At 42.2% G+C, this 18,406-nt stretch overlaps 1 protein-coding gene across 2 annotated transcripts in view; it reads right to left on the bottom strand.

Moving 5' to 3' along the window:
* Window positions 1-5,096: 5,096 nt before the first annotated feature.
* Window positions 5,097-18,406, bottom strand: part of mcm3ap (minichromosome maintenance complex component 3 associated protein) — a 108,030-nt gene continuing 94,720 nt past the window's right edge. The window contains exons 22-29 of one of the 2 annotated variants that reach the window (XM_069934041.1): window positions 15,164-15,261; window positions 13,048-13,438; window positions 12,696-12,962; window positions 12,452-12,581; window positions 9,798-9,986; window positions 7,862-8,000; window positions 7,515-7,743; window positions 5,097-7,312 (exon numbers count right to left, since the gene is read on the bottom strand). In XM_069934041.1, coding sequence (XP_069790142.1) covers window positions 7,561-7,743; window positions 7,862-8,000; window positions 9,798-9,986; window positions 12,452-12,581; window positions 12,696-12,962; window positions 13,048-13,438; window positions 15,164-15,261 — 1,397 coding nt within the window. In that variant the 3' untranslated portion in view covers window positions 5,097-7,312; window positions 7,515-7,560. Of the gene's footprint in view, window positions 7,744-7,861; window positions 8,001-9,797; window positions 9,987-12,451; window positions 12,582-12,695; window positions 12,963-13,047; window positions 13,439-15,163; window positions 15,262-18,406 lie in introns of both variants that reach the window. The other variant, XM_069934039.1, reaches the window with a different exon arrangement.

Below are 18,406 nucleotides of genomic sequence, written 5' to 3'. Positions count from 1 at the left end.
ATTGCCCGTGATTTGGAGGCGGTACCAGTATCACCTTCTCTCTCAGTTCACCATTATATTGATGATGTGATGATCCAAGGGGCCACAGAAGAGATGGTACAGGAAGGTATGGAGAGTGTCCAAGATACCCTGATGCAAAGAGGGTGGTCCATTAATCCCACCAAGGTGCAGGGCCATCCCAGATGGTTATTTTCCTTGGAATTCAGTGGCATGCTGGAGAACAGGTGGTTCCCGATAAAGTTCACAATAAGATCGCAGTCTTGGCCACTCCGACTAGTAAAAAAAGAGACCCAGTGTTTCCTAGAGTTATTGGGATTCTGGCGACACCATATTCCACACTTGGCGTTGCTTTTACGTCCTCTATATAAAGTTACCCGAAAGAAAACAGACTTTTTATGGGGTAACAATCAGGAAAGGGCATTCCAGTCCGCCAAGCAGGCTATTCTTCACGCCCTGCCCATTTCTCCCCGCATCCCAAATACCTCCTACGAACTACAGGTCTCTGTTACTGATTATGTGGCCTCCTGGAGCCTCTGGCAGAAACAAGAGAGCTGCCGAGTCCTGCTGGGATTCTGGTCACAACCCATGCCCAAGGCTGCCACTCATTATTCTGCTTTTGAACAACTGTTACTGGGCCCTGCTGGAGACGTAAAGAATGACAGGCGATACAGATGTCCAGTTGCGACCTGCACTTCCAATAATGAACTGGGTCCTGGCTAATGACGCTAATCTCAAGATCGGGTGGGCTCAGCAGTCTTCCATTGTTAAATGGAAGTGGTATATTCAGGGTCGCGCGACCAAAGGGCCTGAAGGAGTGGGCCGCATACATGAACAGGTGACTGATCTTCAGTCTCATCATGAGGATGTTGAACCCGCCTTTCCCCCTCCCCTGCCCCTTCACCAGTTCACTGAGGTAAACCATATGATTCGCTCACTCCAGCAGAACAAGAGGACGCCTGGTTTATTGATGGTAGCAGCAGGTGGGTGCAAGGAAAACAGAAGTGGAAGGCAGTGGCTTACCATCCCAGGTCAGGAACTCACTTATCGGAGGAGGGGGATGGTGGCTCCAGCCAGTATGCTGAGTTGAAGGCGGTCACTTTACCACAAGACCCCCTCTTCGCCTGTTTACTGATTCCTGGGGTGTGGCTAATGGACTTGTGGTATGGATGCCTGATTGGCAAAAGAACCACTGGCTGATACATGACCATCCAGTATGGGGCAAACAGTTATGGCAGCTGTTATGGGATGCTTCCTACCATCGTGAGATAACCGTATATCACGTTGATGTTCATACCATTGCGACGACGAACATGGCACAACATAATGCAGTAGCAGATCAGCTTGCCACTATCAGCTGCGCCAATATCGTCCCCCTGGCTCGATGGGCACACAAATAGTGGCCATTTGGGGGAGAAGGGATCAGCTATGTGGGCCCGTACACATGCCTTACCCATCCATCAGGATGATGTCCGCATAGTCATGCGTACATGCCCAGCATGTCAGCTTGTGAAATCCCGCTCCGTTCCTCCTGGTCTGCATGGCCAAATAAAACGGGGAGCTCGCTCAGCTGTGGTCAGGCAAATTGATTACATAGGCCCCATGCCAGACTGTATGGGTAAACGCTACGTCCTAGTAATGGTTGACACCCTTTCGGGCCTGGATTTTGCTTTTCCCATCAAGATGGCTGACCAAGCTAGCACTAACCAAGGACTAAACCATTTAATTTCTCATTATGATGTACCAGAGGAAATTCAGTCTGATAATGGCTTGCACTTCTCTGGAAAGACAATCTGTGATTAGGCAAGCATCAACATATTCCTTATTACCATATTCCTTATTACCCCCAGGCTGCTGGGTTAGTTGAACAAATGAACGGCTTACTGAAGGAACAACTTCTTTTGTTAACACCACTGGGGACCCTGAAGGGGTGGTGCCATGTGCTGCAGCAGGCAGTCGAGAATTTGAATCATTGCCCTTTAAAGGGAGGTACACCTTTCCACCGACTTCTGAACTACAGCCTATTCCAGAGGAAAAACAGTCATTGCCCCCCATTCCCGAGCTAGAGAATGCCAGACAAAAGGTATGGGTGGCACCACCAGCCAGTGGCCCTCCTGTAAAAGGGGAAATAGTGACACCTGCCCAGGGTAACACTCGGTGGGTAGCTATTGAGGGACAGGATGGTTTCATTTGTTTAAATACTGAATGCTTACGTCATCGTGAGTGACATATGTCAGGCTTCTCTGTTCCATGTCCTCCATCTTGCATTCCTGCTGATCTGGCTCAACAGCTGCTTTGATGCCAGCAATTGGATTTGTAATGTCGAGGACGTTCTGAGGGAGTTGCCCGTGGGGGACACGGCCCAATGTATCCACTAATATATCTGATATTGTTCAGCATGTTTCAAAATCTGTTCATGAGCTTCAGTGTCTGGGTATTGTGGCCCACAAGGATAGTTTGAGCCTTGCTCGGAATCCTTTTTCATGGTTAACAGGTACATTTGGGGGATTGGGCCACATTATTCTCCGTCAGTTGCTCACATTGCTTATTTTTGTGATTGTTGTAGTTTTGGTTTCTCTTTTTCGCTGCTTCTGTACTTGAATGCTTGTTAGGTCTCGTAAGTGACAGACTGCGACCAAGGGGTGGTATGTAATGGGGGATTTAGACCATGCCTTTGGTTATGCAAAGCTGAGTATCAGTAACCTAGTTGGAGAATAATGTAGGAATCAGCAGACAGAAGCTAAATTCCACCATGGGGCCCAGAGATGCAGTTATCTGACAAAAAGACATCTGGTACCAAGAACGTTTAATCTTCCTGCTTGTTAGCCGGTTGCTGTGTGAGATTGATGGGATTGTTGGTCGCAGACTGTCAGGCGAGAACTTGCAGCTAAGTAAATCATTGTATTCAAAGTGATAAGCTAGAATGGGTAATATAAGCTGTAGTCCCACTGCTGCAGTTTCAGACTCCCTGAGGGGTGGCAACATCTGTCAGCAAGAAGAAGAACTTCTAGTCCAACCAACATCCCGGTCAGGGGAGGTGGAGAAGCTGCTACCGGCACCCTGGCAACCTACTACAAGTGTGCGGTCGTTGCCTCGCTTCGGCAGTTGAAACCAGTCCAGGTGTAGACTGCACGAAAACCAACAAGGTCGGGTCAGATACAGCAATGAGCTCTCTGAACCCTTCTCCATTAACAATGGCGTGAAGCAATGCTGTGTTCTCGCACCAACCCTCTTTTCAATCTTCTTCAGCATGATGCTGAACCAAGCCATGAAAGACCTCAACAATGAAGACGCTGTTTACATCCGGTACCGCACGGTGTTAGGTAAAAACATCATGAGCTGGGAATGTAGAGGGAGTCACCCAGTGCTGGGCCGTAACAAGATGCAGTTGTGACCTTGTACTCTCAAGATAAGAGTGGGGATGACAAATTGATGTGCAGGAGGCTAGCAGAGAGGGACAGCAACAGTTTATTCATTGGACAATGTCATGGTATGATAATTTACTAAGTACATATCCTAAGGTATATAAAAAACACCACTTGCTGATAACGGCAGAATGCGCCTTCTCCAACTAACACTGTTAGTTGCAAGTGTTACAATCCAGCAATAAAGAACAAAGAACCTTGATTTCGACTCAGTCTGGTGTCTGACTCACTCATTCATGAACAAAGCAGACCTAACAATGGATGGCAGTCTCTTCAATCTGAGGCGCCTGCAAGCTCACACCAAGACACAAGGGAAAATTGTCCGTGAACTACTCTTTGCAGACGATGCTGCTTTAGTTGCCCATTCAGAGCCAGATCTTCAGCACTTGACATCCTGTTTTGCGGAAACTGCCAAAATGTTTGGCCTGGAAGTCAGCCTGAAGAAAACTGAGGTCCTCCATCAGCCAGCTACCCACCATGACTACAAGCCCCCCCACATCTCCATCGGGCACACAAAACTCAAAACGGTCAACCAGTTTACCTATCTCGGCTGCACCATTTCATCAGATGCAAGGATCGACAACGAGATAGACAACAGACTCGCCAAGGCAAATAGCGCCTTTGGAAGACTACACAAAAGAGTCTGGAAAAACAACCAACTGAAAAACCTCACAAAGATAAGCGTATTCAGAGCCGTTGTCATACCCACACTCCTGTTCGGCTCCGAATCATGGGTCCTCTACCGGCATCACCTACGGCTCCTAGAACGCTTCCACCAGCGTTGTCTCCGCTCCATCCTCAACATTCATTAGAGTGCCTTCATCCCTAACATCGAAGTACTCGAGATGGCAGAGGCCGACAGCATCGAGTCCACGCTGCTGAAGATCCAGCTGCGTTGGGTGGGTCACGTCTCCAGAATGGTGGACCATCGCCTTCTCAAGATCGTGTTATATGGCGAGCTCTCCACTGGCCACCGTGACAGAGGTGCACCAAAGAAGAGGTACAAGGACTGCCTAAAGAAATCTCTTGGTGCCTGCCACATTGACCACCGCCAGTGGGCTGATATCGCTTCAAACCGTGCATCTTGGCGCCTCACAGTTCGGCGGGCAGCAACCTCCTTTGAAGAAGACCGCAGAGCCCACCTCACTGACAAAAGACAAAGGAGGAAAAACCCAACACCCAACCTCAACCAACCAATTTTCCCCTGCAACCGCTGCAACCGTGTCTGCCTGTCCCGGATCGGACTTGTCAGCCACAAACGAGCCTGCAGCTGACGTGGTCATTTACCCCCTCTATAAATCTTCATCCGCGAAGCCAAGCCAAAGAAAAGACATATTGTAGTTTGAAATCAGCTTAAGATTTAGTAATAAAGATTTGTATAAACTGAAATGCTCTTGGCGTGTGTGTCTGTTTTCTTTCGGTAGCTCAAACACTGTGACCAATCTAAAACGAACAAAGTGAGAGGTACAAATTTACCCAGGACAATATTTACAAATCAAAAACTTCATTCAGTCTAAGCTTTCAGATTTTCCTTGCATTCCTGAAGCAAATAATCTTGATTCACTTTTCAACCTGAAATTTTCTCATGGAGAATCAATATCAATTATTTATAATATCTTAAAGAGCATAAGAATCAATAACTGGGATTAGGAATGATTGGAAACGAGACTTGAATACATTATTTTCAGATGAAGATTGGGACACCATTCTTTATTTGAAAATTAACTCATTTTGTGCACAACATGGTTACAATTTAAGGTGGTGCATAGAATACACATGTCTAAAGTCAAACTATCTCATTTCTATTCTGATATTAATCCATTATGTGACAACTGTAAATTTTTGAAACTTAATTGATTCATGTGGTTTGGGAGTGCCCTAATTTAGAAAGATTTTGGAAAAATGTTTTCCAAACTTTATCAGCAGTTCTTAAGATTAAATTACAGAGAGGGTTGTTGAGTCCCAACTAGAACAGCTTCTCTACCAGCCTCCAGGGTATGATTGTATTAAACACTGAGCTAAAATTCAATAAACAGAAGCCTGATGTATGAGGCATCATTCTCCAGGTGGGTCAGGGTAGAGTGGAGGGTCAAGGCTATAGCATTGTCAGTGGAACAGTTCAATTTGTAGGCAAATTGAAATGGTTCCAGTGTCTTTAGGAGGTGGGCTTTGATGCTTTCCTTCACCAGATGCTCAAAGCATCTGGTGCCATAGGGGGTACTCATCAAGGCCTGTTGCTATTACCCTCTTTGGTACCAGGATGATGATAGCTGCCTTGAAACTTCCAGGGACTATGGACTGCTACAATGTCTTGTGGGGATGTCCTTCAATACCCTTCCAGGAATGTTGCCTGGTCTTGCTGCCTTATATGGGTTCATCCCAGTTCAGATTTGCTTCTCCTTGATAGGTTTCAATGAGATCACCCCTCAAACATTTCACCTTTAACCCATTTCCCCTCAATCTTGTCTCACCCAATGTCCGTGGAAAAAGCATGCTTGCATTTACTCTATCTATACCCCTCAATGTTGTATGTCTCTATCAAATCTCCCCTCATTATCCAACACTCCAAGGAATAAAGTCTTAATCAATTCAACCGTTTCCTATAACAATTCCTCAAGCTCCAGCCACATCCTTGTAAATGTTCTCTGCACTCTTTCAATCTTATTGATATATTTCCTGTAGGTAGGGGTCCAAAACTGAACACAATACCCCAAATTTGGCATTACTGTTGTCTTGTACTTCAGTCCCAGTACTTTGATTTATGAAGGTCAATGTGTCTAAAGCTCTTTACAACCTTATTTACTTGTGATACCATGTTCAAGGAATTATGTGCACCTATTCCCAGATTCCTGTCTTACTGCACTTCAAAATGGTGCAAGATCTACCCTGATTTGTCATTCAAAAGTGTAGCACCTCACACTTGTATCCATTAACAATTCTATTGTGGAGAGAGGAGAACCAAATTCCTTGGAGTCCACTTAAGTAGTGATTGATCCTGCACACACATCTCTTTGCTTGTTAGAAAGGTGCAACAGCACTTCCTAAGGAGACTTGATGCAGGCAAGGCTACCAGCCACCATCCTGTCAACTTTCAACAGGAGCTCTGTCGAAAGCATCCTGGCTGGTTGCATCAGTGTGGTACAGTTGCTGCAGGGCATAGGATCAGAGATCAATACACAGGACCAAAAGAGTGGCAGAGAGGATCACTGGGGTCTTCTCTCCCCCCTTCCCCCCACCCTTGCCTCCATCAACATTCAGTGGGATCAATGAAGAGGTCATTAAGGACCCCTACCACCCTGCATACAGCATACAGCATCTTCCAACTACTCCCATTGGGAAAGAGATGCAGGAGCACAGAGCCAGTACCATCAGTCTGAGGAACAGCTTGTTCCCGCAGGCAATGAGATGCTGAATGACTGATGCACTGACATAAAATCCCTCTGAGACTTGACTATTTAACAATATTTATTTATTTTTCTACCTGTGCTGTATATTTACTTTGTGATTAGTAAGGGATTACTTAAGGTGGTACATGAGTGAAAAGAAAAAGTTTGAAAACCACTGCTTTAATCGTACCTAATTGACTCATTAGGTGCACGGTTTCATAACTCCAAGGGATCACCAAAGAACCTAATCGCTGTACCGATCTTTTAGAACAAAAATTACATAGAACACTTACAGCCTAGTAGGCAAAAAAGCCTAAATGTTTATTTCTGAAGAGGTACTATTTCAAAAGATAAATTCAACTTTTATTACTGGACTTTCTTCAATCATCTTGTAAATCTCTGCTCACATCCTTCCCCAGAAATGGAACATTTGTTTGATAGCTGCTCATCAACGGAAGACAACTGTGAGCATGGCTTTGTTCAGGTAAATACAAAGCAAGTCTTCTGCAATTCATAACAAATGTAAGAGCAGTGATCAGCAAAATTCAGAAACTACAATGACTGACTTCAATAAACATTAGGTTCTATTCTATAAAAAGCTCCTATCTGGAGTATTTCATTATATATCAATCAGAATCCAATGGCTACAACAAATAAGGAATGCACGTATCAAATGGCAGTAGAAATGAGCTCTGTAAAACCGTACCATTATAGATTAAGCAGAAGCATCGCTTCATTTTCTGTTATTTCCTTCATGTGTCTGTCAAGTCCAGTAAAATTGATAGGTGACGTTCACAGGTCATTTCCTCCTCTTGGCTGGCCTGAATTAGCCTCGTAAACTCTTTCAGTTTGTCTGAGAGAGTCATTGATGAATCATGCACCCATGCAGAATCATTCATATCAGAGTCCTCATGTTGTTCATTATCATCAACCTCCTAAGATTACAAAAAAATGACTAGTTAAATTCAGATTTCCAAAACATCAGAAGCACAAATAGAAATCGAGTTGTGTGATAAATCATAGAAGGCAGTAATTGTAGGAAGGTTGGTAAACCTGTGGTGAGGTTGGTGCCGAGGCTTGGAACTTGGGGACCAGTTCAGCAACAGAAGCCAAGGACTGTGGGAGGTACAAGGGCAGAGCAATTGGTTCCAAAGGACCTTCATCCAGCCAGCGATTAAGTTGCTCTTCACACCTAGGAATGAAAGCAACACAAAACAGTTTTTTTTCTAAATGTATTACAATTTGAAGTGTAATCTGCATTAATCGCGGGCAAAATGAGAGTTGGAGCAATGAATTGCTTTCCCAGCAATTGAGGCAACAGCATCCAAGCTGCCTGGGGCTTTGTGATCGCCGCGTTGGTCATTACCATTCACGAAATAAACCAATTCCAGTGTGCCTGCAATGGAATGGTCCCGGCAATGTGGATGGACACAAGATGCAGCGACCTCCGCGGGAGGAAATGTGGTTCAAATCCCTGAGCCCGGAATTTACAATCAGACTCTATCACATTAGTGAAAGTAAACTTGTAGTGTGGACTGTCCCATTCCCAATCAGCTATTAGCCCCAGGACACCCCAACAGAGCTAGCTGAATAGCTCATCAACTACTAAAGAATTTCCAGGGAGTAGACCATGGCACAAGAAGTACAATTTTATTCAAGAGTTTAAGGATTTTAGAGAATGCAGAACAAATCATGGAAGATGCAGCAAGTTAAGATGGAAGCTGAAATGTCAACAATTATAAAAATTTAAAAATCCATTTAAATACTTGAAAGAATGACAATCCAGGTTGAATTTAGCATTCAAGCAGTTGCATGTCAATATTAATTAACTTATACATCATTGAAAGTAAAACATAAAGTTATTTTTGACAGCATAGTTTGTGAATGTGAATTAAGATTTCTGATATGTGATTACATTGGAGAAGCAGCCTGCCCGTCCAATGCAGCACCATGGGATCAGTGGTTCCCATTTTCCGAATTTTCCATGTGCAATGACAGCCAACAGCAACAGTTCTGCTGCCATTGCAATTATAAAATCTATTTTTGTTTTAAACTTAAAAGTACAGTAAAATTTCCATTATCCAGCACTTATGAGGATCATGGATGCCAGAAATGAGAATTTTCCGGTTGACTGAGACTCATTCTTCCAATGCCTAACTAATATACCTGCATTAAGAATACACCATTTAAAAGACTGCAAAATGAAAAGTAATTTAAAAAAAAATCACTATTATATTCTTATTATTTAAAGTTCACTTCAATCAAGTAATTCCCGTAACTTAAAATTATATTCGAACCCCGGTCGCTGGTGCTGTAACTGTGCTGCGCTTACAGTTACAATAACTCTGCCACCATCATTATTAACACCCTCTCCCAAGTTTACAGGTAAAGCCTTAGGAATATAGTTAATACTAATAAAAATAAAGATGTTTACTAGGCTGGGACAGGGAGAATTTCCCCAGCGGCCGGCGACACTAGCCAGCTCTTTATCCTGGGCACTGCCATTTCATTCCAACACAACTTTATTAAAATTTTATTCAAACAGCTGCTGTGGCCAGGGCACAACTGGGGCACTCCGCTGGCTGAATGTTTGCTCCCATCTTCACCAAGGAGCAGTGTGTTGCTTCAAAGAACATTTACTTTTACATGAGCACGTTCCTGACAACTCGACTCACCTCCACGCAAGTGTCCCAGTCAGGCCCTTGGTGCATCCCAGCTCACCTCCATGCAAGTGGTGACAGTGAAAAGAATACTGCTCAGTCTTATTCATCCAATTTACATATTTCCCTTTTTTTTTGTTAGTCGCTTGAGTTTTCGGTTGATTGAACGGGAATTTTACTGTATTTTGTATGCTACCTGGAAGATGATCATAATGTTCTTCCACCAATGTTTTCTGTAACAACAGTAGCTTCACTTCTATTCTAATCTTTATTTCACGGTCAGCATGCACCCTTGCTAACAAGGCCATTTCTCATCTTCAGTTACACACCTTCGATTTTCCTCTCTTTCTGATTCCAGTCCCAAACGCAATCGCTCTGGCAGAAGTTCCTCTGCTGAGTAGGTATGTGTGATATCGAGACTCTTTTCTGGAATGGTTTCTTCAGAACTGACTTCCACAGCATAGGATTTCAAGTCGAATTTCTGCTTAATCAAAGTGCAAGCCTGTCTCTGTGACAACCTTGAAAGCAAATATTGAGAGATAACAAATTGTCCATGTAGTAAAAGTAAAATCTACTGGATATCAACAAACAGTTCACATTATTCAGACAAGTAAAACTTATGACCAATTATATGAACCAACTGAACAGTGCAGTAAGCATCTGTAGTTTTCAGTTTTCACAAAATTATGAGCTGCCACCAAGATTCACTTTTAAGATGCTTGGTTACCTGGACTGGCTCAATTCTAGTTCCTGACAGCAGCCTGGATCCATGATGTCAACACTCAAGCTTGCTCAGCAATCATTCCAAGGTTAAATTTCAGCATGAATCCTTTGCAAACAACTAAATATTTTGGGGAAAAAATAGCTCTTCAACACTCTTCCAGTAGACAGGACATGTTCTCATCCTTGACAATTGATTCTTCATATTTTCCCCAAATCCATGGTGTAGCCACAGGCACACGCATGGGCCCCAGCTACACCTGCCCTGCTTTCAGGTATGTGGAAAAGTCCAAGTTCCAAACCTACCCTGGGTACCACTCTCCACCTCTTCCTCCACTTCATTGGTGCTGCCTCTTGCACATTTGTAGAACTCGACAACTTCATCCATTTGACTGCCACTTTTCACCCCACCCTCAAATTTACAGACTTTTTCTGATGCTCTCTACCTTTGCAGGTGGCAAATTATCCACTGACATTTATTGCAGACCTACTGACTCCCACCCTGTTGCTTGTAAGTACGTCATCCCGGTCTCCCAATTCCTCATCTTAGTTGCATCTGTTCCCAAGATGAAATCTTCCACTCCAGATCACCAGAAACATCCTCTTCAGAAACATCCAAATGAAAAAGTGGGGGAGGTGATGGGGTGGGGCAGGAATTACCGTCTACCTATTTTTTTCCCCAAAGAGCTCAGGCCAGAAACCATGCCTTTTACTTCCTTTGGATGCTGCGTGACCTACCGAGTTTCTCCAGCACTTATGTGTCTTGCGCCAGAACCCAGCATCTGCAGATTTTTTTCTTTAATTCACATTTTTTCAGGATCACATTCCATCTGCCTTTGGAAAAATAACTCTCCACTGTCATCCTCTGCCTCATATCAAAATAATTCTGGATCCAATCTGCCAAATTGTTCTGAATTCTATAGCTCTAAACTCTTAGACCAGTCTCCCACATGGGAACTAATCAAAAAATACATCAGGATGCTGGTTACCTATAAAAAATGCAATCAAGTCAATCAAATAGGATCTCTCCTTAACAATTCCTATTGTTATTTTTACAAATAACTTGATGACAATGTTATTATTCCATGGTTAGTAAATTTGCTGATGACACTGTAATTGATGATAAAGTTGTTTGATATTGCATCAGGATCAACATGAAATGTGAAGGTGGGCTAAGGAATGGCAAATGAAATTTAACTCTGACCAATGCAAGGTACAGAACTTTGGTACATTAAACCAGGGCAGGACTTGTATAGAGATGTATGGCTACAGATAGATATATCCGTGAAAATGGTGACACAAGTAGCCAGGCTGGGGAAGAAAGTTTTGGCACGCTTACGTCAAGTACAGAAGAAGGGAGGATGTGTACAACTATAGAGGGCACTGGCTAGAAAGGGTACAGAAAGATTCACAAGAATGTTAACCAGACAGTGGGATTGTATTATAAGAAGGTGAGTGGGCTGGAACTTTTCATCCTTGAGCATCTGAAGCTGAAAGGGAGCCATGGAGGTTTACAAGATCATAAAGGGCATGGATAAGGTAAACAGTCAATATTTTAGCTTGGGTGAGGAGAAACTAAAACTAGGGGCTGTTATCTAAGGTGAAAGGGAAGGGATTTAGAAGGGACCTGAAGGGGCACCTTTTACCACTGCAGGTGGTGGTCATATGGAATAAGATTTCAGAAGGAAAAGAAGAGGAGGGTACAAATGTAACATTTAAAGTACATTTAGACAGGTATATGGATGGGAAAGATTTGGAGAGATACAAGCCGAACGCAAGCAAATGGGATTAGCACAGGTTGGCTTATCCAACAGACCTGCATCCATGCTGTAGAACTCCATGAGCAACTCCATCTCCATGGTATTCTCCAGAATTCCACTACCTGGCTTCCTGAATTTTGCAAGTTCAACATCCCCCATTGTAAATACAAATGCATTCATTGAAGACCTCATCTCCGTCCTCTGGCTCTAAACTGACTGCCACTTTGGTCCCAATGGATCCTAATCTTTTCCTGGTTACCCTCTTGCACAGAGTTGACATAGAGTATGTGATTTTAATTAATTGTGCCCTCAATACTATTTCATGCCCCTTCTGACAATAATGGCATTTTTGTACCCCCCCCAACATGTTCCGCACTTCTGTAGGGCCTCACCTTTTCTCAGTTCTCTGAACGTGCCACAAAATCCCTTTCTTTCCTTTATGCAACTCTCTATCCCTTTGCCACAGGAAAACAGATTTGCATTGACTATTTGGTCTCAGTTACCTGTCAGAGGCGTCTTGGATTTCCATTTGGGTGTGTGACCGTGCTTCCTGCCACACTGTGGGTGGTTTATATTTTTTAAGGTCATCCTTGAAATAATAAACGAGGATCTGAGCATCTTCACTCATGGCTTCTGAGAAATAAAAATGTGGAAAAAACATAATGTAAGACAGGAGAAAACTTCCATTCCCACTCGATTTATTCATGAAACAGCAATACACCTAACAAAAACAAAAATACACCTAACCTTTAACACAGGGCTGACTCAGTGGTTTCCACTCTCTGAGCCGGTGATCAATGCAACAGGCTACAATGTCATCCCAGGGGATTTCTTGTACTGCAGGCCCCTCATCTTCTGAGGGTTCCAGCATCAAAAAACAGTTCTCTCTCCACTTGTCTCGGATTCTGCTCAGCAGCCGTTCAACCTTTGAAAGGAGCAGCGGACAAGCCTGCTGTGACCATGGCACTTGAGACACATAATGGAAGATCATATCACACACTTTTGGCCAAGGAGCTGAAGGGGGAAAAAATTATTACTGCAGACACATAAATGGAAAAGAATCCAGTTAAATCTTTCTTCAGCAGCATTAGGTTTATACCTTGCAAAGGAGGTAGATCCAGCAATGGCAACTGAAAAGAAAGCAATGCATTCTTCAGCCAGGTCAGGTGGCTACTAGAATTCCACTCTGGATGTGCCAGCATTTCATTAGCTACGGGTCCACAAAACTCTGCCGCTGGCCAGGACAGGTTGTATAGCTGCTCAGAGGACACCACTTCTGCAAGGAATCGTAGCACATCGTTGTAAAGTTCAATGACGGAGCTAGGGTCCTGGCAAGGCAATGTAGCTGCATGTCTTTCAGATTTATCTCTGTAAAATTGGTCGCTAAACTCTCGGCACAGCCCATCCTCAATGAACTGCATCAGAGTCTGGCAGCAGACCTCCGGAGGTGACGGACAGTGTGAGGCAAGCCATCTTACTGCTTCAGAGACCTAAAAGTAAATATGAGATCAAATGTATTCAATTCCAGTCAACCCCAACTGTAAACATCAGAAGAAAAAGAAACACACTGCAAAACATTACACAGGGTGGAGTGTTTAGCGCAACACTATTACAGCATTAGCAATCTGGGTCCAAATCCAACATTGCCTATAAGGAGTCTGTACGTTCTCTCACTAGGCCCTTTCAAGCTGCTGAGTAAAATGGGGTTAACCAGGCAATTTGCCCAGTTTGTGCCCCATTCACGTGGCAGCTTAACCCAGGCAGCATGGTCCTAATCCAACCGGGTCCCTGACCTACCTCAGAGGTAGTCCAGGAACCCAGATAAACTTAACCAGGTCATGTCCTCCAGCAGCTTGAACAGCAAAATGCTGGTATCACAGGTGAAGTGCCTATTGCGATTGGGAGGTGGGGAGAGGGTCGCTGCCGCATGGTGGCGGGGGGGAGTGGGGGGAGGGGGAGAGTTGGGTGGCTGCGAACTGCCGCTGCTGCGAATGCCACTCCAGTTGTGACAGCTCAACATTCGTGACAGCAGGACATTGCTGAAGAGGGAGCGTAATTGACGAGGTGGGGGTCACGAATGATGGCCCGGGGTGGGCGGGGCGGCGGAGTCTTTATGATAATTCCACCAAATGTGTGATGCATCAATACCACATCATTGTGGGGGCGGGATCCCCCTTAATGGGGGATTTAAGGGTCGATCTCCCTGCAGCTTAAAAGGAGCTGGAAGCACCTTTGCCCAAATAATCGCACCCAGGTCCCAGGAGGGCTACCCAGGTGCTGCAGAAAGTGCCCAGTGTCTATGTGGGTTTCCTCCAGGAGCACTGATTTCCTCCAGGAGCACCGGTTTCCTCCCACCCTTCAAACCGTACGGGGGTCATAGGATCATTGAGTTATTTGGGCATCACAGGCTCGAGGGCCAGAAGGGCCTGTGCTGTGCTGTATGTTTAAAAAAAATTTTTAATCATTAAAATACATCTGTGCCTTGATGGCCACAGACAGGACTTTGAAGGCCAGCTACACATGGCATTACTGCACAAATCCACAATGTGGTTTGCTACAATATTTATTCCTTTACAGAATTGTTTAATTGATTGGCCTATGTCAAAGAGTACCAAAAGGTCACCGCAATCTTATCAGACTGGAGAACACTGCAGTTCAGATCATCCAAGGAGGTAGCCAACCCACAAAGTGCCACTACTAATCTGCATGACCAGAGTTGCTTGTCCATTACCCAAGTGCTGTGGCTAAACCTTGAATGCATTTCGCTGGGACATTTTGCGGGATAGATTTGTTTGCTCTCTTCAACAGGAAGAAGATGTAAAAGTAATTTCTTTGTCAATTTTGAAATAAGTAGACTTGTGAATGCCCTCAGTGTTTTGCATTATAAAAAATACCAAAGAGTGACTATACTTACATAAACATCATAATGCCTCTTCCCTTTTTGTAAAAAAGTGTCAAAGAAAGCCAGGCAGGAGCTTTGTTTGAACCAAAGATAATCTATCATGACCTTCCCAGTTGCCACTCTTTCCACATCTAACGTATCTTTTGATTGCTTCTGTTGTTAATCATGCAATGTTAGGCCATCATACAGAAGTCAAATGAACTGCTAATTAGTTCTGCATTGACTCAATGTTTACTGATTTTTATCTTTTGTCAGGCACCACTGAATATCAAATCAACTAGGAGGCTCTAACTTCGAAGTGAGGAAGTATTACTTTGCTCGATCCGTGAAGATCATTGGTTTTCTCTGGAATCTGGACAATGAAGAATTCAGACACAAGATGAGTAGCCACGAGAGCTTCAAGCTTTAGACCTGTAGACAAAACAAACATATCAGTATTTTACATGCATCAAGGAAAACAACTATCCAGTATTTGCCAACATTGTCAAGACAGTAAAACTAGTTACGATGCCCTTAAGTCCCAAGATTTCCCAAAATCTAGGTCCCCTATGAGAGATTCATGAACCTTGGCTGAGTGGATTCAGTATTGGCTTGCCTGTGGAAAGTAGAGTGTAGTAGTGGAAGGAGAGTATTCTGCCTGGAGGTCAGTGATGAGTGAAATCGGCAGTGATTTATCCTGGGGCCCCTGCTCTTTGTGATTTTTATAAATGACCTAGATGAAAAAGCAGAAGGATGGGTCAAAAAGTTTGCGACGATATAAAGGTTGGAATAGTTGTGAATAGTGTTAAGGGTTGTCATAGATTACAAAAGGATATAGACAGGATGCAGAATTGGGCAGAAAAGTGGCGGATGGAGTTCAATCCGGATAAGTGTGAGGTGATGCATTTTGGAAGGCCAAATCTTAAGGCTGAGTTTAGGGTTAATGGTCAGATGCTTAACAGTGTGGAAGAAGACGTGATTTGGGGGTCCAAATCCATGCATCTCTCAAGTTTTCACACAGGTTGATAGGATAGTTAAGAAGGCCTTTTGGATGCTAGGCTTCATAAGTCAGGGGATTAGTTGAGAGATCATGTTGCACTTTACAAATCTCTGGTGAGACCACCCTTGTGAATACACTCAGTGACTTGCATTATAAAATATACCAAAGAGGGTGACCTCATTATAGGAAGGATGTGGAAGCTATGGAAAGAGTGTAGAAGAGATTTACCAGATGTTGGATTGGAAAATAAGTCTTATAAAGCAAGGTTAGCAAAGGTCAGACTTTTCTCTCTCGAGTGAAGGATGAGAGGTGGCTTAATAGAGGTCTATACAATTCTGAGAGGCATAGAGAAGATAAACAGCCAGCATCTTTTTTCCCAGGCCAGTAATAACAAACACAAGAGGACATCTGTACAGAATGAAGGGAAGAAAGTTTAAGACATCAGGGTTTTTAAAAAATATATACAGTTATGGGTGCCTGGGTGGTGGAGGCTGAAATATTAGATGCATTTAAATGACTTATGCAGGCAAATGGATGAAAGAAAAATATAGGGTTAGAGGTAGGAAGGGTTTAGTCTTTTTTTGGGAGGAATATTGTATGCAAGTTGGTATAACATCAAGGGCCGCAGCACCTGTACTGTGCTGTAGTGTTCTATGTTCAACATTTTTTGGGGGCATTACATAACACCTGACAAGAGACAAAACCACAAGACTTGAGGTATCAGCTGTTCAGGAACTCATCTCAAAACAGACCTGCTAATAAGCATGGAAACAAAGTTGTCTTCAAATTTTATGAGTTGGGAGATAGAGCATAAAGTTTAAGTGTGGCAATTGAAGACTGAACAATTATCGAGAAGAATTACAGCTATAAAAGAAGATTTGGGTAATCTTACTTATAAAACACTGGGCAGTAAGGTTTTTATGAAATTTTATAAGGAATTATATCAATTGGAATTTTTGAAGGTTGGAGATAATAGATGAGTATTTGTGTCACAATTAAATATAGAAGGCTGAATTAACAAATCCTTTTAGTTACAGAAATATATGACATAGTGATGTCTTTACCAAATAATAATGCTCCAGGTGAAGATGGTTTTTTTTCTGGAGTTTTATAAAGAATTAAGAGTTATTGATTCCTATATTTATGGGATTGTTAGACCAAATGGAAGATCTTTGTGACCAATCATTTAAAACTGCATTAATAACAGTTATTCCAAATAAAAGGGAAGGACCCTTTGCTTCCATCTTCAAAAAGGCCAATTTCATTACTGAATACAGATTATAAAATTTTTTCTAATCTAATAGCTAAAAGTTTACCCAAATTGATTAATATGGACCAAACAGGTTTTAAGAACAGAAGATCAGCTGACAATATTGTTAGATTTTTAAGTTTATTAAATATGGCACAGAAAATTTAAAAAATCATCAGTAGCTTTGGCTTTAGATTCAGAAAAAGCGTTTGATAGACTAGAATGGAACTATTTATTTAAAGTATTGAAGGTTTTTGGAATTCCAATAAATTTTATAAACTGCATTATATAATTGCCCAAAGGCTAGAGTTTATTACATCTAAAACATTGATCAGAGCAATTTGAATTAATTCCATGCAATTTATAGGAAGAATAATATTGATTTTAAAAAATTAAATTGTACTATTTTGTATCTAATATTAATTGTATTTGTTACACTTTCATGACATAAGTTTGACCATACAAATAGACAAATATCAAAATCTTTTTTATTGGAAATATCATCTAGACAAGGTTGTCCACTTTCTCCTTTTTTATTTGCGTTGGCCATAGAAACTTTAGCAGAGGTGATTATAAAAGATAAAGAGATTGAGGGTTTTAAGATAAATGATAAAGAACATAAAATTAGCCTTTTTGCAGATGATGTAATATATCTTACAAACCCCAAAAGTTCAATTAAAAAAAAGTAAATGTTTGATTGGTGGGTTAATATCAGGTTATAAAGTAAATATTGATAAAAGTGAAGTAATGCCAATGACTGAGACAGATTACATTCAAGTTAAGAAAATTACAAAATTTAAATGGCAGAAGGAGACGATCAAGTATCTAGGAATTAATATTGATATGAATTTTAAAAGATGGAAGAACGCCAATTTCTTTAACAAGAGGGATAAATCGTGTGAAGATGAATATTTTTCCTATTATACAATACCTATTTCAATCATTACCAATTTTTGTACCAACAATGTTTTTTGAAGATTTAAATAAAAGTGTAAGAAGGTTGATTTGGCGAGACAAAGTGTCTAGGATGACCATGGAAAAATTAACATGGAAATATGACTGGGAGGGACTTCGATTGCCTAATTTTAAAAATTACCATAAAGCAGCTCAATTTAGATTTTTGTCCTCCTGTTATCAGACTAGTGAAAAGACAGCGTATGTACAAATCGAAATGAGTAAAATAGGAGAAAATAATTCTTAGCATAATTTGTATAAATAGCATGAAAGATTATTGAGAGGGCAAATAGATACACCAAATGTGAAACATATACTTAAAATATGGAATGGAATACATTAAAAAGAGGAATGAAGAAGAATTATCAGTTGGC

The sequence above is a fragment of the Narcine bancroftii genome, chromosome 4 (assembly GCF_036971445.1).
Source record: "Narcine bancroftii isolate sNarBan1 chromosome 4, sNarBan1.hap1, whole genome shotgun sequence".
Classification (NCBI taxonomy): domain Eukaryota; kingdom Metazoa; phylum Chordata; class Chondrichthyes; order Torpediniformes; family Narcinidae; genus Narcine; species Narcine bancroftii.
Note: the sequence above shows the minus strand (reverse complement) of the source record. Positions and strands in the feature narration are given on the sequence as shown.